The sequence below is a fragment of the Oncorhynchus kisutch genome, linkage group LG1, assembly GCF_002021735.2.
Source record: "Oncorhynchus kisutch isolate 150728-3 linkage group LG1, Okis_V2, whole genome shotgun sequence".
Lineage (NCBI taxonomy): Eukaryota > Metazoa > Chordata > Actinopteri > Salmoniformes > Salmonidae > Oncorhynchus > Oncorhynchus kisutch.
Window position 1 is genome coordinate 13179076 of NC_034174.2, and position 25534 is coordinate 13204609.

General features: G+C 42.3%; 1 protein-coding gene across 10 annotated transcripts in view; it reads right to left on the minus strand.

Moving 5' to 3' along the window:
- LOC109899205 (neuron navigator 1) overlaps positions 1-25534 on the minus strand; it is a 107406-nt gene that overhangs the window by 64323 nt on the left and 17549 nt on the right. For 9 of the 10 annotated variants that reach the window (XM_031832004.1, XM_031832218.1, XM_031831947.1 and 6 more), the window contains exons 2-3: positions 24323-24425; positions 17466-17828 (exon numbers count right to left, since the gene is read on the minus strand). In XM_031832004.1, the coding sequence (XP_031687864.1) occupies positions 17466-17828; positions 24323-24425 (466 nt within the window). Of the gene's footprint in view, positions 1-2750; positions 2960-17465; positions 17829-24322; positions 24426-25534 lie in introns of those variants that run through there. The other variant, XM_031832186.1, reaches the window with a different exon arrangement.

Below are 25534 nucleotides of genomic sequence, written 5' to 3' on the forward strand. Positions count from 1 at the left end.
ATTCTCATACAGAGAAAGACCAACACTACCATAAGACTTTGATGTCATTCCTGCAAAGCTAATAAGTGGCCCATTTGGATAAGCACCCAGGCATCACACCTAATAAAACAACATAGAACTTCCTCCACACACATACAGTACACAGGGATACATTGAACAGGTTTAAAGCCACACTCGCTGCACCACACTATTGGAGAGTCCCACTATTGATGTGTGTGGTAACATGTGGATCGCCTGACCCGATAGATATCACGAAATAGTAAAAGGTGCGTAAACCATTAATGGTCAAGTCCTTGAAACAACCAGACCTGTGTCATATAATCCCAAATACTTTAGCTGCACTTGATTTAGATTGCCCAATATATGGAAACAATGGGAAAGCCCCAAAAGTGCAACCTCCAAGCTAAATCAAGTGCACCTCCAATATTTTCAATTTACAGGGCCTTATGAAAGTATTCACACTCCTTGCCTTTTCCAGATTTTGTTGTGTTATTTCAAGAATTTCAAATGGATAATATTTAGATTTTTTGTCAGTGGCCTACACACAATACCTCATAATATCAAAGTGGAAATATGTTTATTAATTAATAATACAATTAATAAAAAATGATTCAATAAGTCAATAAGTATCCAAATCCTTTGTTATGCCAAGACTAAATGAGTTCAGGAAAAATGTGCTTAACAAGTCACGTAATAAGTTGCATCTACTCATTCTGTGTGGAATGATAGTGTTTAACGTGATTTTTTTATGAGTACCTCATCTCTGTACCCCACACATACAACTATCTAAAAGGTCCCTCAGTCGAGCAGTGAATTTCAAACAAAGATTTAACCACAACATTTTCCAATGCCTTGAAAAGGACACCTACTGGTAGATGGGTAAAACAGACATTGAATATCCCTTAAAGCATGGTGAAGTTTTTTATTACACTTAGGATGGTGTATCAATACACCCATTCACGACAAAGATACAGGCCTCCTTCTTAACTCAGTTGCCAGAGAGGAAGGAAACCACTCAGGGATTTCCCTATAAAGCCAATGGTGACTTTAAACAGTTACAGAGTATAATGGCTGTAATAGGAGAAAACTGAGGACGGAGCAACAACATTGTAGTTACTCCACAATACTAACCTAATTGACAGAGTGAAAGAAGGAAGCCTGTACAGAATATAAATATTCCAACACTTGCTTCCTGTTTGTAATAAGACACTAAAGTAATACCTCAAATAATGTGGCAAAGCAATTCACTTTTTGTCCTGAATAAAAAGGACTGGGGAGTTTTTCAGGATAAAAAAATAAATGTAATGGAGCTAAGCACCTAAAACCTGGATTAGTCTGCTTCCACCAGACACTGGGAGACAAATGCACCTTTCAGTAAGGCCAAATTCACCTAAAACATGAGGCCAAATCTTCACTGGATTTGCTGCTTACCATGAAGACAGTAAATGTTCCTGAGAGGCAGAGTTACAGTTTGGACTTAAATCTGCTTGAAAATGTATGGCAAGACCTGAAAATTGTTGTCTAGCAATGATCAACAACCAATTTGACAGATCTTGAAGCATTTCTAAAAGAACAGTGTGCAAATATTGTACAATCCAGGTGTGCAAAGCTAATAGAGACTTACCCAGAAAGAGTCACTGTTGTAATCACTGCCAAAGGTGATTCTAAAATGTATTGACTCAGGGGGTTGAATACTTCTCTAATCAAAATACATCAGTGCTTCATTTATTTTTGACAAATGTTTGAATTTTTCTTCCACTTTGACAGAGTATTAGAGTATTTGGTGTAGATCGTTGACAAAAATGACAATTCAATCCATTTTAATCCCACTTTGTAACACAACAAAATGTGCAAAAAAATAAAGGGGTGTGAACACATGCTGAATGCACTGTATGTATTTGGACTGAAAGAAGGACTGAAAGAAGGACAGCAGACAGTACAGCTAGGCAAAACACAGTTCATGACTCTTGGGAGCGCATACCTGTGGCTGAACGCTCAATGAATCTTCAATTACCCAGATACTGTAGCTGTGGTACTCTTGCCACAATTCCACCATGGAGGGTGTTCTTTTAACCAATCCCATAATTGCTTGTGAAAAACAAGTGCCAACTCTCCATCTAACAAGACCTCAGTGCTTACTTGCCAAAGTATAGAGCTTTGCTTAATAAGAAGAATGTTGACTGTCTGCCTCTGAGTCACTTGCTCTAGATCCATTTCAACAGTTGACCCAGCAGGTCACAGATATACAGATATATCCTCTTTTTTTTTGAAAATGTCAGTATTTATATAGCCTATAAGCTAGTAATTTTATCAAAACTCTATTACATTAGCAGGCATTTTTTTAAATCAAGATTCGAAATGTCCCTTGGGAAAGCTGCTGTGGATAGATAAAATAAACTGATGAGTGTTTTTTTTCTTTTAAACTGCAACTATGCATTTCAGTTGATTGATTTCAATAACATAACAAAATTCACAGAATTTTCAATTTGAAAAAAAAACATTTTCAATGTCTCTTTTCAATGCTTTTGTTTGTTTTTCAACAGTTGCCAGCCTAATTCCCATCATTTCATCAGGTGAGCAAGCTACAATGGATACATTCTAAAAAGTTCATTGGTCAACTCTTGAGTCATACACACACCTTTCAAATTCCATGCTTGTTCCATGATTTTTTTTTACAGAGCTACGGTACATCGTCTGATGGTGTTACACGCTGTTCTGTATTGTTATAATCATAATCGCTTAGTGCCTACCTTGGACCCGAAGTAAAATGTATTGTCCTTTTCGCACCGGGCGCAGTCCGCTGCCGCATTGGCGGCACTTTCCCAATTAGCACACGTCCGCTCATTTTCTCGCAATTCTGACATAAAAAAGCCTCTAGAAGAAAAATAATCACGTAACGTCATGAAGCCTCAAGGAAGCCTCAACGCTCCATTCAAATCTGTATTGCAGCAACCTCCTATTCCCCATACAGTAAGGACTGCGAACCAGTTGGGAAACACCCCCAAATAAGAGGCTAAAAAGTGATCCCCCCTACTCTCCCTCTCCTGATGGCTAACAGCTGTTCCCAAAACTGCCACATGTAAACCCACATCATATCATCAACAACATCATTATAGCTACTTGAATAAACTAATCGTTCGATAACCCTTGAATATTGCCCTCTAGGGTTAACATGGATATGACATAACATGGCATATATATACATCAAATGTACAGATAAATAATTGTACAGAATTAATCTGGAAGTTAGGGGGGTGCCTTGTCTTGCTGTAGGCCATATATGTCAACATTACATATGCTTAAAATATTCAGAGCATATAAATCTAATCAATATAACTGACTATACGCTCTTTAAATACTCTCTCTGGGCTAAGTTTTGTTCTCTCTGCTCCCCCTCCTGCTAAACTGGAACACTGGAGCGGTAAGGGACACCGCCTCACTGTCTGTCTGTCTGTCTTCCAGGAAGACAGCTTGACTGAGTATCCTCCCTGCTTGACCTTCAGTCAGAGGACCACCAGGGAGGAGAGATGAGAATATATATATATAAATGTTTATTGAACCTTTCTTTAATAGGCATGAGAACACAGAGAAGCAGCTAAGCAGCTTAGACCACTACACTAATAGGCTACAATAAATACACCCATTGTGTTACTGGAGCTAAATCCTTACTGCTCCACAGCCTATTCCAAGGCTCTACTGTGTTCCTGGAGAGCTAAATCCTTACTGCTCCACAGCCTATTCCAAGGTTCTACTGTATTCCTGGAGAGCTAAATCCTTACTGCTCCACAGCCTATTCCAAGGCTCTACTGTGTTCCTGGAGAGCTAAATCCTTACTGCTCCACAGCCTATTCCAAGGCTCTACTGTGTTCCTGGAGAGCTAAATCCTTACTGCTCCACAGCCTATTCCAAGGCTCTACTGTGTTCCTGGAGAGCTAAATCCTTACTGCTCCACAGCCTATTCCAAGGCTCTACTGTGTTCCTGGAGAGCTAAATCCTTACTGCTCCACAGCCTATTCCAAGGCTCTACTGTTTTCCTGGAGAGCTAAAATCCTTACTGCTCCACAGCCTATTCCAAGGCTCTACTGTGTTCCTGGAGAGCTAAATCCTTACTGCTCCACAGCCTATTCCAAGGCTCTACTGTGTTCCTGGAGAGCTAAATCCTTACTGCTCCACAGCCTATTCCAAGGCTCTACTGTGTTCCTGGAGAGCTAAATCCTTACTGCTACACAGCCTATTCCAAGGCTCTACTCTGTTCCTGGAGAACTAAATCCTTACTGCTCCACAGCCTATTCCAAGGCTCTACTGTGTTCCTGGAGAGCTACATCCTTACTGCTCCACAGCCTATTCCAAGGCTCTACTGTGTTCCTGGAGAGCTAAATCCTTACTGCTACACAGCCTATTCCAAGGCTCTACTGTGTTCCTGGAGAGCTAACATCCCGGGTCCGGTTCCTGATAGCATTGGAACTTGGAGTTATGAGTGTTTTGAGGATGGATCATTCTTACAACGGCCAAAGATGGGACATGTGTTTCTCAAAACACGCAGAAAGAACATTCTGTAACACTTAATTTTAAAGTGTACCATCTGGGTTAACTTAGTTCAGCTGGTAAAAACATGATCAGTAGGTCAACCTCACTGACTGGGATCGAATAAGAGTGTCATCCCAGATGTGGAAAAATACACTGTTTCAAAGCATAGTACATGTCATTACTAGTTTCAAAGCATCTGGAAGTTCCACTTCATTTTTTATTTATTTTATTGAACCTTTATTTAACTAAGCAGGTCAGTTATGAACAAATTCTTATTTACAATGAAGGCCTACCCCGGGCCAAATCCTAACCCGGATGACACTGGACCAATTGTGCGCCGCCCTATGGACTCCCAATCACGGCCGGTTGTGATACAGACTGGAATCGAACCAGGGTCTGTAGTGACGCTTCAAGCACTGAGATGCAGTTCCTTAAACTACTGCGTCACTCGGGAGCCCAATTGGCATGTCTGCTCTTGGATCAGCTTTCTCCATTCACATCTTACCTTAACACTATAATTATTCCTCAGTACTGACAACAGATCAGCTTCTAGAGAAGTATTATCATAATTTCACAATAAGGTACAGAAATTAAGTGAAACTTCCAGAAGCTTTAAATTGAAGGCCAGGTTGAAAGGGTGGGTAATGTATTGTATGAGTACACATTATTAACAAGTAAGTACCCCTCAAGGTACACTTCATTGTAACTAGCTACATCCCGTGTAACACCTAGTAATTACACTGTACTTAGGCAAACATGACATGCACTATGCTTTGAAACAGTGTGTTTATTCTGATGACCAAGTTAACCCCGATCGTACACTTTATTTTGGTGGAAAGTGCTAGCAATAACATTGAGTGGAGATATATTTTCAATGATGGACATTCATAGGTCAGTAAAGACAGCCTATTGAACAAAATCTATCGGACACCGAGCTTGACCACCAGGGGTCACAACCTTTGTGACAGTTGTTACTGAATCGGATGCATCTGAGAAGAAACAAAACAGTAAGTTGGTGAATGTAGTGGAAACCTGCCCATTCGTAACAAGCCTGGTAACACTTTTGTAATTACAGACCTCAATTACTACCGGCTACATGCTGTTATTACAGTGTAACTATTGGTTGTTACAGTTAACTACAATACTTGTTTCAGTGTAATTACACATGTAATAATGTATAATAATAAGGACCTCTTCAAGTGAAGTGTTACCAAACGTTTGCTAAATGAGTCGTGTCAATCTTGATAGGATCGAAAGAAATTGGCATGGCTGTTCTTGGATCAGCTTTCTCCATTCATATCTTACCGTAACATGATAATTATTCCTCAATACTGACGACGGATCAGCTTCTAGAGATATATTATCATCTATATGTCTGCAAATATCCAGGCGGCTTATTTGAATGCTTAGCCTACCCCATAATAATGCAGAAAATCAGATTTGGCACATCATTGAACACACTACCCATCATGAAATATATTGAGGCAACAATTACAGACAGTAGCCTACAATTAGCAAAATAGAACTCGATTGAAAGAACATGAAAGTGCTTTCAATATGATTGAAATATATAGGACTATGTAGCCTACTGTGTTTACCTTTTAATGCAATCATCTCATTATTCATTTAAAGGATCATTTTATCCTCTGCTTGAAACTATTTCCATTTGAGTCATTTAGCAGATGATTTTATCCAGAGCAACTTACAGTAGTGAGTGCAGACATCTTCACCCTTTTTTCCTCCCATACTGATCCCCATGGGAATGGAACCCACAACCCTAGCATTGCAAGTGCCATGCTCTATCAACTGAGCCACGGTGGGCTATTGCGAAGACATACGCTACTTTAAAAGTGTAGTAAACTACGTTCTGAAATGATCGTTGGTCACAGAGAAACAGATAAACAGCTTGATTCTATGTTTAGCGGAGATCTTCTGTGTATAAATGGATGTGGATGGGCAAACAATTATCTAACGATGCACTTAGCTATTCTACAAGTGGTCTGAGCCCCTTGATAAATAACAAGCGTTTTCAAGTGAAACAGCTTGGATATTTAAAGATGCTCCTACGAAGGTTTTTATGATGCTTTTGGGAAACCGAGCACTCCAACCCTAATCTAGTGCACCTGATTCTAATAATTAACTGGTTGATAAACTGAATCAGGTTAGTTGCAACTGGGGTTGGACAGAGTAACTTTACAGGAGGGTAGCTCCCCAGGAACAGGGTTGGAGAGTAAACCTACACGAGGGTAGCTCTCCAGGAACAGGGTTGGAGAGTAAACCTACACGAGGGTAGCTCTCCAGGAACAGGGTTGGAGAGTAAACCTACACGAGGGTAGCTCTCCAGGAACAGGGTTGGAGAGTAAACCTACACGAGGGTAGCTCTCCAAGAACAGGATTGGAGAGTAAACCTACACGAGGGTAGCTCTCCAGGAACAGGGTTGGAGAGTAAACCTACACGAGGGTAGCTCTCCAGGAACAGGGTTGAAGAGTAAACCTACACAAGGGTAGCTCTCCAGGAACAGGGTTGGATGGTAAACCTACACGAGGGTAGCTCTCCAGGAACAGGGTTGGAGAGTAAAACTACACAAGGGTAGCTCTCTAGAAACAGGGTTGGAGAGTAAAAACTACACGAGGGTAGCTCTCTAGAAACAGGGTTGGAGAGTAAAACTACACGAGGGTAGCTCTCTAGAAACAGGGTTGGAGAGTAAACCTACACGAGGGTAGCTCTCTAGAAACAGGGTTGGAGAGTAAACCTACACGAGGGTAGCTCTCCAGGAACAGGGTTGGAGAGTAAACCTACACGAGGGTAGCTCTCCAGGAACAGGGTTGGAGAGTAAAACTACACGAGGGTAGCTCTCTAGAAACAGGGTTGGAGAGTAAAACTACACGAGGGTAGCTCTCTAGAAACAGGGTTGGAGAGTAAACCTACACGAGGGTAGCTCTCTAGAAACAGGGTTGGAGAGTAAACCTACACGAGGGTAGCTCTCCAGGAACAGGGTTGGAGAGTAAACCTACACGAGGGTAGCTCTCCAGGAACAGGGTTGGAGAGTAAAACTACACGAGGGTAGCTCTCTAGAAACAGGGTTGGAGGGCCCTGGCCTATTCTTTTTAACCTATTTTAAAACATTATTCACTTTCTGAGACCAGGGTGGAAAGTCCAGGCATGGGCTGAGTAGACTAGCATCCAGTAACTCTGTGTACTGAATGACTCACAAGGCTTAGTCAACCACAACATAATCTAACCTCCAGCAGGGCATGAGGAACCTCGGAAAATGTTATCCTGGTCCCTCCCCTCATTAGTAACAGAGCATTCTCAACGTGATGTCATCAGGTCAGAGGAGCGACGGGCCAACAACTTTGGGAGGTGCACTGTGCGGGCCAAGAAGTTTCCTCCCCAACAAAAGGGCTTACCAACAAAAACTTCAAAAATGACTAATTTGAGACAGAAAGAAGTTGGAGCACTGAACAAAAAAGCCAGAGATTCATGTATTATTTGTTCAGGCTTTAATCTAGGCATGGGCAACTGGTGGACTGTGGGTCGGGATCAATTATCCCTCCTACCCATTTTTTTGAAATACAAAAATATGAATATAGTCTCGGGAATCATCATCATCACATTAACTAAGCTAGCTAGATATTTTTGCATGCAACCTATTTCCACATGTTTTTTTTTGACAACCTTTGAGATTTTACACATAGAAGGAGCAAGCGTGTGTAAATAAATGTCATGGGTACACAGTGGGTACACAAGATATCTGCCATGGTAGTTCCTGAGTTGGGACAGACTAAACAGTCAGTGATCTGTTATCAGCTAGCACCAGCCACACAACAGATCTGTTATCAGCTTGCACCAGCCACACAACTGGCAATGGGAAGATTTCTGTCCAAAGAGAAAACAAAAGATATGTCCCAAACAGATGAACTGTTGTGATGATAGTAGAATAGAAGACTGTTGTCTCCCTGGATCTCTTGATACTCATACCCTGATCTTTAAGTACAAATTATCTGATAAAAAAAATCTGTTTCCCTGTTGCTGTTTTTGTTTATTCAGTCAGCGACCATCATCCCTTCCTCATCCATAACAACTGTAACTTAATGAAATTGAATTTCTATTGTAATAAAGATAATAACTGTATTTGTGAAGTGCTTTTCAAACATTATGCTCATACGGAAAGCCCTTCCCAGGAGACGTATTTCCTGCTTCCTTTGAAAGGTGCTGCAGTATAACAGGCATGAATACAAGTACTATACATGCTTTCTATCTCCTGTTTATCTGAGTTAAACAAACTGTCAACTATCCTCTAAGTAACCTTTACTAAGGTGTATGTGTGACTACTAATATTGTCATTACCTCTTGACCAAATGGCTGAAATGTGTCTGAAATAACCTCTCCAAAATGTTTGCTTAGGTCATAACTCACCGTTCAATAACGTAGCGGTATTGACTGGGATATGTACAAGCTGTTTGAACACTGAATTCCACTGTCAGTGAGAACAACCGTGTAGGCAACGGCCGTAACACACAACATGTGCTGTTCTCTCTTTGCTTTGGTTAACTGCTGTTCTCTGTAGGTTGCATGAGAGCAGACAGGAAGCTGCATTCATATCCTGACCTTCATATGGCTGTGGCCTTTATCTATCTGTGTCTGTCAGCTCTTCCTGCTGGACCAGATCAAAAGTTAGAGAGCAAAGCTGTCTGTTCGACTTAACATTTTTGCAAATCCAAGTTTGATGTTTAGTTGAAATTAGTAGGTATACCCCCTGCCTTTAATCGTCTAAAAAGAGAGACTTTAATGTTGTTCTAAATGAAACGGTTTGAGGGATGGTGAGTGGGTGAGAGGGAGAGACATACAGGGGTACAAGAGATAGAGCGCTGTACTTCCTTCCCTCAGAATGATTCTTAAATATTAATCTAGAATTGGCATTGGCTGAGATAGTGCATTAAAGCACAGCTAAAATATTGATAGGTGGCAGCTGAGCCTCTTCATCTACACCGTACAGTACTATGGAATAAAACCTTTCATCTTCAGCCCAGTCCAGAGTAAAAACCAGGTATCCAGACACTGTTGTAGATCTCTATAGAAAGCTATATCCACTGCTCTTTGACAACACTTTGATTTGATTACCCTGTGGAGTACCATTCAGGCATCCAGGAAGCGACTGCTACTTAAAAAGACTTGACTCAACAACCTAGATAAAGATCATATGAGCTCAATCCATTTTCCTAAATAATAGAATTGTTGACATCTCTACTCCATAATGACTCCCAAGCCTAATGGTGCAACGACACAATCATTCCAGCAGACGGCACAATGAGTCCAGAGTGAGGGGGATTGATATGGCATGAACAATGCCACGGATTGGCACAATGGCTTGGGTCTCATTGCTGTATTTGTCTGCAGATGGTGTCTAGCCAGTACAGTCTTTCTATATTGTATTCTATTTGTGCACAATTTGTCCACGCACTTTCATTAATCAGTTTATATTCAAGAACTTCATCATGAGGAGTGGCATAATTTAATGCATTAGAAAAGGCATAAACGTGTCTAAGAGGCGCTCGGAGGATCAAAGTCAGTGTCCAGGGCTCATCCTGCAGTTCAGTTAGTGTATTATGTCCATTTATCCTCTTATTCAATCAATAGATGAATGAGAAAGACAGTGATGCACTGCACCAGTAGATCACTGATCTTACATTAACCCTGGCATAGCTAACAGGATTGTTTTGGCATCGGCAAGTCAAGGCAAGGCAAGGAGGTACAGCTCAGCAAAGCAGGTCCATTAACAGTAGCAGTAAAACAGTAATGGTTCTGAAATGCATCAGTGAGTCCATCTGAAACTGGAACCCTGTAGCTATATCCCTGTGGAAATGTCCTCTGTCCAACCACTGGGCTGGAAAACAAGAGCAACACAGCAGTCTCCATGAGTCAGACTAGACCTCAGACAGTACAGGAGAGTTCCCTTACCTAACATCCACATCCCAGGGACACACGGCTTGTAAATATTGGGTTTTTATGTTTTTGATACATTGTATATGTAAATGTTATATGATTGGTGTACATGCAGGGCTTCCTTGCAACAGAGGTATTGGTCTCAATGGGATTTCCTTGATAACATTTTTTTTTTAAATATGTCAAATAAATAAACCTAGCCCTGACATGCTAATGGAGGCTGTCTGCCTTCTTTATTTTCATTTAATTAGGCAAATCAGTTAAGAAAAAAGTCTTATTTACAATGATGGCCTAGGAACAGTGGGTTAACTGCCTTGTTCAGGGAGCAGAATGACAGATATTTACTATGTCAGCTCAGGGATTTGAATAGCAACCTTTCAATGACTGACCCAACGCTCTAAACTCTAGGCTACCCGCCACCCCCTTCTGTGAGTAATATACATCATTTAGTAGACTCTTTGATTCAAAACATACATTGTACGTATGGGTTGCCCCCGTGGGAATTGAGTTACGACATGACATCATTGACATGATACAGAGACGGTTCACAGTCATATCGTTAGTTACTGGTCTGTTTATCAGACATGCCCCCAGGGCTACAGTCATATCATTAGTTACTGGTCTGTTTATCAGACATGCCCCCAGGGCTACAGTCATATCATTAGTTACTGGTCTGTTTATCAGACATGCCCCCAGGGCTACAGTCATATCATTAGTTACTGGTCTGTTTATCAGACATGCCCCCAGGGCTACAGTCATATCATTAGTTACTGGTCTGTTTATCAGACATGCCCCCAGGGCTACAGTCATATCATTAGTTACTGGTCTGTTTATCAGACATGCCCCCAGGGCTACATTCATATCATTAGTTACTGTTATGTTTATTAGTCATGTATGTGGATGTGATACTGTAGGGGTTGTCTTCTTGATCCTGTTAAATATACCTTTACTAGTGACCCCTCCAGTGATGGAGGCCTCCCACATTGTCCACAGCTTGCATAAATTATCTATTTATTTTTCAAGAGATTTTGTGTGTGTGTGTGTGTGTGTGTGTGTGTATGTGTAGGTCCTCCTCTGTTCACATGTGGCCCCAGACTCGTCCTGGCTTGGTGAGGATATATAGAATAGAGTACCCCTCCCTCTTCACTGAGCCATGACCCATAAAGTCTTGACCCCGAGAAGTGGTCCTACTAAACTATAATCCCTGCAGGGCTTTTTGAAGGCCCGGCCAACCAGGCCCAGACCCAATCACTCTGCACATGCTTTATGTGGGTCAGGAAGGCATTGCACTAGGCTGGCCAGGAAAGCAGGGACTGACTGTGGAGAAGTGTCCAATGTTTGAAGGAAAGATAAATTGAAGGCAGAGGACCAGTATTAGATGACTAAAGGCAAATACACCTACTGTACTATACGCGTTCCCTTACGGGTGTGTAGATGCTTAGTGGGGGGATGTAATAATAACTTATTGCATTCTAATGACCTCAATCAATTTAAATTGTAATGACCTCCTGCAAGTCTTTGTGCCGCGTTTATTGATAGCAGCTCAGAAACCATCAAACATGTCTGCCATATGTCTGATTCAGAGATGATTTCTATCAATAGCCACTTCATCCTCCACACACACAGCCACATACAGCTACACACAGCTACACACACACAGCTACACACACACACACGCTCACTACCGCACACTGATACACAATGCACAGCCGAACAGTGGGTCAGAGGAGGAGGGTTGCCATGGCAGCACATCCTGATCCATGTGCCGCATGATGAGAGGCGTGTTGCTGCACCAGCCTTCCTTTCCCCTTATCTTTCCTGAACTGCTTTCACACACACGGACACACACACACGCACACGCACACGCACACGCACACGCACACGCACACGCACACGCACACACACACGCACACACACACGCACACACACACACACACACACACACACACACACACACACACACACACACACACACACACACACACACACACACACACACCTAGCTGGCTATAGTCCACCAGCCCTGCACCACCACGTTCCCACACACATGACATTACCTAACCTTACACAATGGGAAAGAGTGTGTGTGTGTGTGTGGGGGGGGGGGGGGGGGCATAGATAGCCTTATATTTACTCCCGTTCCACACAATAATCTAGGCTACTCATTGATGCTGGTAGGCACTGCCATAATCGATACCATGCTGTGCAGTCAAGTGCTTTACAGCTGGTTCTGTAAACAGGGCAGAATCTGAATCCAAATAAAATGCTGACAGTCATTAGTTTTCTGTCTGAAAGTCTAAATAAGCTTTCAGTAATGTTTTGAGTTAATCAACGTCTGCCAGGAAAAGAGAGTAAATCCCTTGGTCGTGATAAACAGAGAGCATTCTGGGTGGGCCTCCTTTAGAAAATCTCCATGTTTGCATGTCCTGTTTAAAGCATTAAACCATTCACTTCATCAATCAAAGAACGAATGACTAAACAGATTATTCTCCTTTGAAACGAAGCGATTGGACATGAGAAAGTACCCATCAGGTTCCAACAGAACACTGATGGCGCCACTTGGTGGGTCCGAGTGTGTAACCATAATTGACAGAGGGGTGCACCACGTAAATCTATGTTTGTTGAGATGGCATTGAATAGTGGGACATTGATCACTTCTCTATCGGCTTTGGAAATTAAAAACAAACACATATTCAATAATAATGTGATTATTTATGTGTAACCCAATCAGTGGAATATGATTCACGGAGACCAAAACATGGAGAAAGTGTTTCAACTGGCTGCTAATACTTTAATACGATACTGGTAATGGTTAAACCATCATAATCCTCCATTATTACCTGGTGTGAAGAGGATAACTATTCTGTCATTATAAAGACATTATGATTGTACCATACAGATTCCTACAGACTTAACAAAGCGAAGCCTAATTCAAATGGAAATGTTTTTTGTAGAACATAGAGTACCTTCCCTGTCATGGGGAATAATAGAGCCTGTCAGCTCTATGCATCATATTTCTATCTGAACTTTCACCCGTTCTGAACACACCCCTGTGTGTTACACCCTTCCCTTCCATCTCTCTCTGTCCTCATCACACAGAGGAACATACGTCAGTCAAGTGTAGACCAGCTGTAGATATCACACAGCCATCAATCAGTAAAGTGTAGACCAGCTGTAGATATCAAACAGCCATCAATCAGTAAAGTGTAGACCAGCTGTAGATATCAAACAGCCATCAATCAGTAAAGTGTAGACCAGCTGTAGATATCAAACAGCCATCAGTCAGTAATTGGCTGTCCTTGGTTGCAACACTCACTACCAAGTTCCAAACTGCCTCTGGAAGCAACTTCAGCACAAAAACTGTTCATCAATAAAAGGTTAAAATCCTTACAGCCAACCAGGAATCAGAATACAGAACCACCAGAATAATAGATGTGAAAATTATATTTAATTTCAAGAACCATTTTAGCTCAACATTCCCATGTTACCCATGCAAGTCAAACTTCCCTTTGGATATGATTGACATTATTACTATAGCTTCGATTCAGATAAAGAAGACTATACTAGGGATAATGGTGGAAGAGCTGGAGAAATGTTCCCTTTCCCCACCATCACATTGGAGCTGGTTGCTATGGTGACGCAAGAGAGGCTTGCAGAAATGATCTATTTTCAAGAGATGGGTGGAGGCTAATGGTTTCCAAAGAGCTCAACTGTGTGTGTGTTTGATTGTGTTTGTGTGTTTAGAGTGCTGTCAGCATTGTGGATTATTTTTGCATTTGAGTGTACAGTACCATTCAGATTAAATTAATTAATGGTTGCCAACAAGGACAGTAGTGTTACCAAAAAATGCTAATGTGTTCAGAGGTATGCTGAGCAGTGTACTATAGAGGAAAACTAAAGCATGAGTTATCTCTTCCATTTTTCAGACCTGGATTAGCTTCTCTCCTGGTAGATTAGCCTCTCCCCTCAATTAAATTCTGACAGATAAAGAGTGTGTGCTAGTGTGTGTGCTAGTGTGTGTGTGTGTGTGTGTGTGTGTGTGTGTGTGTGTGTGTGTGTGTGTGTGTGTGTGTATGTCTCTCTCTCTCTCTCTCTCAGTTGGTAGAGCATGGAGCTTGCAACGCTAGGGTTGTGCGTTTAGTTCCCATGGGGGACCAGTATGAAAAAACTTTGGAAATGTATAGACTCACTACTGTAAGTTGCACTGGAGAAGACTGTCTGCTAAATGACTAAAATGCCCTTAGTCCTGGGTATGGACTGACCTTGGAATAGGTGGCACAACACAGGAGGTATAGGGACTCTCATCATGGTCACCTTGAAATACTCACCTAGTGATTATTATTTCATTTTTGTTTAACCTTTATTTAGTGACTGAGGACATGGGTGGCCCAATGCTGAGCACTCACTATCAAGTATTTCTAAAATCAGACGTACTATCTCACTCTCACGCTCTATTTTACTTCAATCTGCCCAAGAAGCTGCAGATTAAATCCAAGTGCATGTGGAGCAGAGATAAAGCTGCTCACATCACACCAGAGAACTGGCCTGGATTCCCTCAACCTTTCCTTTCCCTGCCTACTGACTGTCAACTTGGGAGAGGGAATTAAAGAGAGGATGTGACACAAAGGAAATGAGGAGAGAGAGATGGATGGGGGAGAGTGAGAGGGAGAGAGAGAGATGGATGGGGGGAGAATGAAAGGGAGAGAGATGGATGGGAGGTAAGAGGGGGAATTCTAAGAGGGCGAGAGAGAGAGAATGAGAGAGTTTTGAGTTTGAAAGAGAGTGAGAAAGAGATATTAAAGGAGAGAATGCTGCAGCTGGCAGACAGAACACCTGACAGCCTGACACAGCCTGACACACCTTGACGACACATCTTCACACACCTTGACATCGTGACACACCCTGACCTAGGATCTGACTGATGCCGTACCATGGCATTGATCGTTAGGCTACTGTTACTAATGGGAAGTTAGTATTAGTAAGTTAGTGGGTTATGACTCTGTTAAAAATGTAGGGGAGTACTTTAAACCAATGTCATACTCTATGTCAGTACTTTTTGCTTCTGTTTTTTTTGGTAGCACCAAGGGACTTGCTAAAACACATTTAGTGCAGGGGCAGGCAGTGATTTGCTCTGTGTGTGTGTTTGTGTAAGTCACACCATCCTCGGTTTCTGCAGTGGGATGTGGGTGTGAATGAATGAATGCCCACAGCTGTCTGTGACATGGCCAGCTCTGCAAGAGGCATGTAATGAATGTCATTACTGCACAACTCAGACGTGATCTGCACTCATTTAGAACCATTTAGAGTTCCAGCTCTGGTTTCCTGCCAATCGGCTATCTTGGTTTTACTATCGCTATAAAATGGAAGATTCCGTTCAAAAACGGGTCAGGCAAAATGTCTGGTTTCAGCACATAATTTCCCTAGTTCTTGGAGTGGCTAAGAACAGAGATTAAATAGTGAAGCTGGAACTTTGGAATTACTCTGGATTCTAGACTATTTTTTAAACCTTGTGTTTGCACATGTGTTTATTCACTAGTTGCCATATCCACCCAAAAACAAACAACCACAACATATTTCATAGAACAATGAGTTTCAGCTAGAGGGGGATCCACATTACTAATACCAGATAACTCATCTGAGAATAATAGCTGATGATTCACATGCAAGTCAATACTCATCACAGCTACCCTCAAGGAATACTGCAGGACTTTATTGCCAGGGTACTCTCTACTCAGCAGAAAGGTTTTAACAAAATCCAGATACGTCTCAGCAGAATCAGCCTGAGATGGTTGCTGCATGAAGCATGAAGCCCTGACAGACCCATGAAGCCCTGACAGACCCACGAAGCCCTGACAGACCCATGAAGCCCTGACAGAGCCATGAAGCCCTGACAGACCCACGAAGCCCTGACAGACCCACGAAGCCCTAACAGACCCATGAAGCCCTGACAGACCCATGAAGCCCTGACAGACCCACGAAGCCCTGACAGACCCACGAAGCCCTAACAGACCCATGAAGCCCTGACAGACCCATGAAGCCCTAACAGACCCATCCAGGAACAAAATTTACACTAGATAGACTGCTGAGGGCAGCACTATGAGAGGGCTACTCCAAGCACAAGTGCCAACGCAAAGCCATTTTTTACCCACAAAAAAGTGTCTCATCCAAATGTATGCTTGATTGATGATTGCTTTATGACATACTGTATGTTTTAGGATCGTTATGGTCCAAAGAACAAGTGACCACAACTACCATAGTATTCACAAGGACTACATTAAAGATCATTTAACAGTAGGATGCAAAGTGAGTGTTACTGCAGAACTGTTACTGCAGCTTTCACCACGACTAGAGTAGGAGAACCCCCCCACACGCACGACCAGAGTAGGAGGAATCCCCCCACACACCTACGACCAGAGTAGGAGGACCCCCCCCCCATACACCCACGACCAGAGTAGGAGGAACCCCCCACACACCCACGACCAGAGTAGGAGATGCCCCACCACGACCAGAGTAGGAGAACCCACCCCACACCCACGACCAGAGTAGGAGAACCCCACACCCACACCCAAGAATAGGAGATGCCACACCATGACCAGAGTAGGAGAACCCCCCCCCATGACCAGAGTAGGAGAACGCACACCCACGACCAGAGTAGGAGATGTCACACCATGATCAGAGTAGGATAACCTCCCCACAACCAGAGTAGGAGAACCACCCCAACACTAGAGTAGAAGAACCCCCACCATGACCAGAGAAGGAGAACCCCTCACAATCAGAGTAGGAGAACCCCCCACAACCAGAATAGGAGAACCCTGAGTTAGACAACAGAATAGACCACAGGTGTCGAACTCATTCCATGGAGGTCCAAGTACTTAATTGATCAATAAGGTCACTGATTGGTTAGGAACTCCCCACACCTGGGTTTTCTAGGTCTTATTTGGACACTCGGTCATCTATGGAATGAGTTGACACCCCTGGTATAGACTCTTACCCATTGGCCAGGTTGTCGTCGTCATCCTCTGGCATGCTCTTGCCCAGCAGGTCGGTGTCGCTCAGGTAACCAGACTTGAGGTCCGCATCATCCACATCCAGCCCTTCGATGAGCTCCATTCGAGAGGAGTGGCTGAAACGGCTGGAGACTCGGGCAGGCATTGTGTGGGCCGTGTACTGGGACCCGGCCTTGCCCCCCTGGTACCCACCGCTGCCTGTGGAAGAAGGAGCGTCTCCAGCCTGCATCCGGGGGCTAGATTGGCCGTGGCGCCAGGAGAGAGGAGAGGAGCGGTTGGACTGACTGGACATGCTGCGGCCGTTCGTCTCGTCACTGTCGTAGCAAACAGTACTGCTGTCCAGACAGCTGGGGAGAGAAGGTGAGGGAGAGGTTATAGAATTGTAGAAATGGAATGGGTGAGAGAGGACAGAAAGGGAAGGAAAATGTAGAGTTTGAGGGACTATGATATTATTATTATATTATTATAAAGAGAAAGAATTCTAGAGAGAGAAAAGCTACTTTTTCTATATTTTTCCCTTTCTGTCAGTCGGCATTTAAAGGAATTCATCCAGCCATATAGTCTCTGCTGACCTAGATACGACTGTAACATTCACTCTCAGCCTTCAGCCACGACAGCAAAGATCTCAGAACTCAAGGCACTAGCTACAATGTAAGGATATATTATCGTTGCGTGAAAAGAGAAGCGTCTAGTTTCTCCCCTCTCTCCCTTTGACAGGATCATTCATAACCCTCAGCATATGTTCACAACATCATTACCAGCTGGGATTTACAGACCTAGGGCAATCAGTGCTTAATCACACACCCCAACTGAAAAAATGTATGATTGCTCAAGCGGGCCAGAACTTTTTCATGACTACTCTGGACCAGTGTCAGCTAGTGAAAGGTGAGCCAATGTGTACATGTAGAGCGAGAGCTCAGACTAGACAGTAGTTCTAGATTAGAGACTAGTTCTAGTTTAGATTAGAGACTAGTTGTAGTTGAGATTAGAGAATAGTTCTAGTTCTAGTTTAGATTTGAGACTAGTTCTAGTTTAGATTAGAGAATATTTCTAGCTTAGATTAAAAAGTAGTTATAGTCTAGACTAGAGAGTAGTTTCTGCTGAGTCTGGCCATGACATATAACCATATTCACCAACCAGCCCAGATGAATAATGCAATGCCTGCCTGAGACCATGTGGGTGTTTTTTCCTCCTGCTATTTCTGTACTTCTGTAGATGGATAATTAATCAATAGACACTGTTAATTCTTTAGAGTCTAAGGGTGAGGGGTTCTAAACTGACATACAGTTGACTCGTTACACATTTTGTAAAAAAAAAAAGATTCAATTAAATGTTTTCCTCATCAATCGCCATCAAGGTTTTAAGAAATGTTTGCAAATGTATAAACGATACATGAACAGAAATACCTTTCTACATAAATATTCAGACACTTTGCTATAAGACTTGAAATTGAGCTCATGTGCATCCTGTTTCCATTGTTCATCCTTGAGAGGTTTCTACAATTTTATTGTAGTCCACGTGTGTTAAAATCAATTGATTGGACATGATTTGGAAAGGCACACACCTGTCTATATAAAGGTGCCACAGTTGACAGTGCATGTCAGAGCAAAAACCAAGACATGAGGTCGAAGGAATTGTCCGTAGTGATCCAAGACGGGATTGTGGCGAGGCACAGATCTGGGAAGGGTACCAAAACATTTCAGCAGCATTGAAGCTAAGTTAAATTGATTGGATCTGGGGAAGGGGGACCCTGGTACCCTGGTACCCTGGTGAAGGGTACCAAAAAATGGCTGCAGCATTGAAGCTCCCCAAGAACACATTGGCCTCCATCATTCTAAAATGGAAGAAGTTTAGAACCACCAAGACTATTTCTAGAGCTGGCCGACTGGCCAAACTGAACAATCAGGGGAGAAGGGCCTTGGTCAGGGAGGTGACCAAGAGCCAGATGGTCACTCTGACAGACCTCCAGAGTTCCTCTGTGGAGATGGGAAAACTTTCCAGAAGGACAACCAGCTCTGCAGCACTCCACCAATCAAGCCTTAAGGGTAGCGGCCAGACAAAAGTCACCCCTCAGTAAAAGGCACGTGGCAGCCCACTTGGAGTTTGCCAAAAGGCACCTAAAGGACTCTCAGACCATGAGAAACAAGATTCTCTGGCCTGAATGCCAAGCGTCAAGTCTGGAGGAAACCTGGCACCATCCCTACGGTGAAGCTCGGTGGTGGCAGCTGGAAGACTAGTCAGGATCAAGGGAAAGATTAACAAAGTAATGTACAGAAAGATCCTTGATGGAAACCTGCTCCAGAGTGCTCAGGAGCTCAGACAGGGCCGCAGGTTCACCTTCCAAAAGGACAACGACCCTGCCATTTAAGCCTAGTACAAATTCCCTCTCTGGTCAGTTAGGATCACCACTTTATTTTAAGAATGTGAAATTTCAGAATAATAGTAGAGAGAAAGATTTATTTCATCTTTAATTTCTTCGGTCACATTCCCAGTGGGTCATAAGTTTACATACACAGAATTGGTATTTGGTAGCATTGCCTTTAAATTGTTTAACTTGGGTCAAACGTTTTGGGTAGCCTTCCACAAGCTTCCCACAATAAGTTGGGTGAATGTTGGCTCATTCCTCCTGACAGAGCTGGTGTAACTGAGTCAGGTTTCTAGGCCTCCTGCTCGCACATGCTTTTTTAGTTCTGCCCACAAATTTTATATAGGATTGAGATCAGGGCTCGGTGATGGCCACTCCAATACCTTGACTTTGTTGTCCTTAAGCCATTTTGCCACAACTTTGGAAGTATGCTTGGGGTCATTGTCCATTTGTAAGACCCATTTGCGACCAAGCTTTAACTTCCTATCTAATGTCTTGAAGTGTTGCTTCAATATATCCACATAATGTTCCTGCCTCATTATGCTATCTATTTGGTGAAGTGCACCAGTCCCTCCTGCAGCAATGCACCCCCACAACATGATGCCGCCACCCCCGTTCTTCATGGTTGGGATGGTGTTCTTCTGATTGCAAGCCTCCCCCTTTTTCCTCCAAACATTACGATGGTCATTATGGCTAAACAGTTCTATTTCTGTTTCATGAGACCAGAGGGCATTTCTCCAAAAAGTATGATCTTTGTCCCCAAGTGCAGTTGCAAACCGCAGTCAGGCTTTTTTATGGTGGTTTTTGAGCAGTGGCTTCTCCCTTGCTGAGCTGCCTTTCAGCTTATGTCAATATAGGACTCATTTTACTGTGGATATAGATACTTTTGCACCTGTTTCCTCCAGAATCTTCACAAGCTCCTTTACTGTTTTTCTTGGATTGATTTGCACTTTTCGCACCAAAGTACGTTCATCTATAGGAGACAGAACCCGTTTCCTTCCTGAGCGGTATGACGGCTGCATGGTCCCATGGTGTTTTTCCATGTGTACTATTGTTTGTACAGATCAACGTGGTACCTTCAGGCATTTGGAAATTGCGCCCAATGATTGAAATACGTCCACAGATACACCTCCAATTGACTCAAATTATGTCAATTAGCCAATCAGAAGCTTCTAAAGCCATGACATAATTTTCTGGAATTTTCCAAGCTGTTTAAAGGCACAGTCAACTTAGTGTATGTAAACTTCTGACCCACTGGAATTGTGATACAGTGAATTATAAGTGAAATAATCTGTCTGTAAACAATTGTTGGAGAAATGACTTGTGTCAACTTTATAGAAATGCATTGAATAGCACATGGCAAAAATAAATATGTATATTTTTAAAGAATCGTAAGAAACAAAGGTATTGAAGTAAGTATCTGTCCTAAACGTTTTTTACACATATTTAACCCCCTTTTTTGGGTCGGCACAAAACTACCTTCGTACTTCCATTGGTTTTTGTAAACCGGTACCAGTTACCTTCAGACAAGTCTTCTGACACTTGTGGTCGTAGATCACAACGGAGAACACCGTTCTACGTATGCATACGTAGATACTGTACTCTATATCATCGACTGCATCCTTATGTAATACATGTATCACTAGCCACTTTAACTATGCCACTTGGTTTACATAATCATCTCATATGTATATACTGTACTCGATATCATCTACTGTATCTTGCCTATGCTGCTCTGTACCATCACTCATTCATATATCTTTATGTACATATTCTTTATCCCCTTACACTGTGTATAAGACAGTAGTTTTTTTTTGGAATTGTTAGTTAGATCACTTGTTCGTTATTACTGCATTGTCGGAACTAGAAGCACAAGCATTTCGCTACACTCGCATTAACATCTGCTAACCATGTGTATGTGACAAATAAATTTGATTTGATTTGATTTGTTCATGACAATCTCCCCTTCCCACAGTTGGGTCCCATTAGTTTGTGATAGAGACAGTAAGCAGCAGCCAAAATGGCAGGCATACAGTCTTTGAATGCAGAATGACTTTTTGTAAAAAAATGTTTCGGTTTCTGCCAGTTTCTCCAGTATCCTGTGGGGCTAAACTCTGGTGTTTTTGTTATTGTTTGTGTCTCATCGTGATAGAGACAGTCTGAAACGTGTACCGAACATGATTGTCTTGAAAAATAAAGTCTGTTTGAGAGGGATTGACAGAACATGTTAGCCCAAATGGTTCGGACGCTACCAAACAGAAGTTGGCATATCCACGGTACCGACTTCAGACGAGTCTCCTGACACTTGTGGGGGTCGTAGAACAAAACAGAGGATGCCTCCATCGTGTTCATGAGTGTCTCTCCTTTCCATAATAAACTAACAGATTTATATGAATATTTTTTTGTTATGTAACTTAGTTTGACGAACCGGCGCATCAATCGACTCTAGGGGGTTAAAGACATTCTCTGGTACATTTGAATACTTTTTACCTGGTAGTTCTGAAAGTAGTGCCCACAAGCCAAAAGTAACTACGTTACATACAGTATGTCCAGATATGTGAAGCACATCTTGGCTCTCTCTCTCTTTTGCTCTGCTGTTTGTGCATCTTGCTAGCTGTCACTTAAATGGCGAGGGGCTGAAGCTCATTGGCTAGACCTCTAATTGCTACATGGATAGCCCACATGGGGGAAAAAAATTGGGAAAATGGCGCAGCACAGTTTCCAGAAAAACAATCCCTTTCAAACTAGGGATTTCGTGGCTAAATGAGGTAAAACAGTAATTCTGCTCATAGATTATGCATGTATGAACTACACAAAGCATAAGGTTTAAAAAAGACAGGTCAACTCTCACAATGCTTCGGTGAAATGATAAACTATCTCACATTAGTACAGTACTTCCTTGAGAGTTTTTGAAATGTAGCTTCAATTGAGGTAGTTTAAACGTATAGATGCACATCAAACGATTCCATACAGTAGGGTATATGTTTGGGAGTTATGACAGGGAGCTGAACTATTAAAGTCATTAGAAGATGAGGATTTACGAGTAGCACTGAATGTGGGTGTTACCTATAGTAGATTTTGATCAGTGCCTAGAAGTTCGGTGGCCAAGGTCAAAGTTTTTGTGTAAAGTTACTGAACAGTCTGTCAGTCTCTAGAGGCCAGGGCTGTGGAAATTCAGAGCTCATGTCTGGGATGGAATCCCCTAGCACATCAACAGTACACACCTCACAGAGAGACCTAAAGGCAAGGAACATTGGTAGGCAGAGCACATACTGTTGAGCTGGGGATAAGCAGCAGCCAAAATGGCAGGCATACAGTCTTTGAATGCAGAATGACTTTTTGTTAACAAATGTTTCGGTTTCTGCCAGTTTCTTCGGTATCCTGTGGGGCTAAACTCTGGTGTTTTTTGTTATTGTTTGTGTCTCACGGTGATAGAGACAGTCTGAAACGTGTCCCGAACATGATGGTCTTGAAAAATAAAGTCTGTTTGAGAGGGATTGACAGAACATGTTTACCAGGTGGCAGGTTGCCAAGATGACAGAGGATGAGAGTTAACATTGAGTGTAAACATTGATTACGCGTGTACCCCATCAATCTGTTCATTGTGTTTCATGTGTGTATGAGTATATTACATGTCTCAAACAAATCCACAGCTTTCTTCTAAGTTTACACACATATCTACTTGTGATCAATGCAACTATTATATATACAGTGGGGAGAACAAGTATTTGATACACTGCCGATTTTGCAGGTTTTCCTACATACAAAGCATGTAGAGGTCTGTAATTTTTTTTTTCAACTGTGAGAGACGGAATCTAAAACAAAAATCCAGAAAATCGAATAGTATGATTTTTAAGTAATTAATTTGCATTTTAAAGCATGACATACAGTAAGTATTTGATCACCTACCAACCAGTAAGAATTCCGGCTCTCACAGACCTGTTAGTTTTTCTTTAAGAAGCCTTCCTGTTCTCCACTCATTACCTGTATTAACTGCACCTGTTTGAACTCGTTACCTGTATATGTGTGGGTGTGAAGTAACGTTTGAGCAGATGGAAACAGATGGAAACAGATGGAAAAAAGGAGAATGCTCTTTAACATTATGCCCCACTCACACCAGTACATAACATCAGAAACACCCCAGTATTTATTGTCTATTATAAACTGGGTGGTTGGAGCCCTGAATGCTGATTGGCTAAAAGCTGTGGTATATCATACCGTATACCACAGGTATGACAAAACATGTATTTTACTGCTCTAATTACATTGGTAACCAGTTTATAATAGCAATAAGGCAGCTTGGGGGGTTGTGGTATATTGCCAATATACCATCGCTAAGGGCTGTATCCAGGAACTATGCGTTGCGTCGTGCATAAGAACAGCCCATAGCCATGGTATATTGGCCATATACCACACCCCCTCGGGCCTTATTGCTCAACTATAATCTATGAACTTAGTGTATGGTAATGTACTCACCCATGGCTGAGTTGGGCTCCCCGTAGACTGGACATGGTATCTTCCAGGTTCTGTCTGAGGTCAAGGACATTCTGCACCGTACGTTTCCTCTGAGACTCTGGGTCTGTGGGGACATTACATCAGTCACTATGGTGAGACTCTGGGTCTGTGGGGACATCACACCAGTCACAATGGTGAGACTCTGGGTCTGTGGGGACCTCACCCCAAGTCACTATGGTGAGACTCTGGGTCTGTGGGGACATCACCCCAGTCACTATGGTGAGACTGGGTCTGTGGGGACATCACACCAGTCACTATGGTCAGATACAAAATTAATTCACATATCCCATGTATCACTGTTAATCTGTTGTGTCTTTATACCTTGAGATATCCCAAATATTCGACTTCCAGTTATTGAATATATTAAACATAACGTTGATTTCCCAAAGATTGAATTAGACTGTACTGAATAAATGTCACTCATTAGCCAGGGGAAGGGTGGGGTTATTCTAAGCAATATGGATTTGATTTAAGAAGGTCATACACAGAATAATTTAGCTATTTGATTTTGAATTTTAAGACCCCTTGAAGTATAAAAGAATACATATAAAACATTTATTTGATGAAAAAAATGTTTGGCTTTACTGCTATTTGCTCATACAAATGCATTGAATAACAGATTCACTACATGTAACAACAGACTGTCCCCAAAAATATAAAAATTAAGTTAGTCCTGAAGGGTCTGTCCTATATCTATATATATATATATATATATTTAACCCAACATTTTTGGCAATAAAAAGTCTCCATACAGTTCATTCAGAAAGTATTCAGACCCCTTGACTATTTCCACATTTTGGAAGCGATTACAGCATAGAGTCTTCTTGGGTATGATGCTACAAGCTTGGCACACCTGTATTTGGCGAGATTCTCCCATTCTTCTCCGCAGATCCGCTCAAGCTCTGTCAGGTTGTATTGGGAGCATCGCTGCACAACTATTTACAGATCTCTCCAGAGATGTTCGATCGGGTACAAGTACAGGCTCTGGCTGGGTCACTCAAGGACATTCAGACACCTGTCCTGAAGCCACTGAAAGGTGAACCTTCGCCATAGTTTGAGGCCATGAGTGCTCTGGAGCGGGTTTTCATCAAGGATCTCTCTGTACTTTGCTCCATTTATCTTTCCCTTGATCCTAACTAGTCTCCCAGTCCCTGCTGCTGAAAACATCCCCAC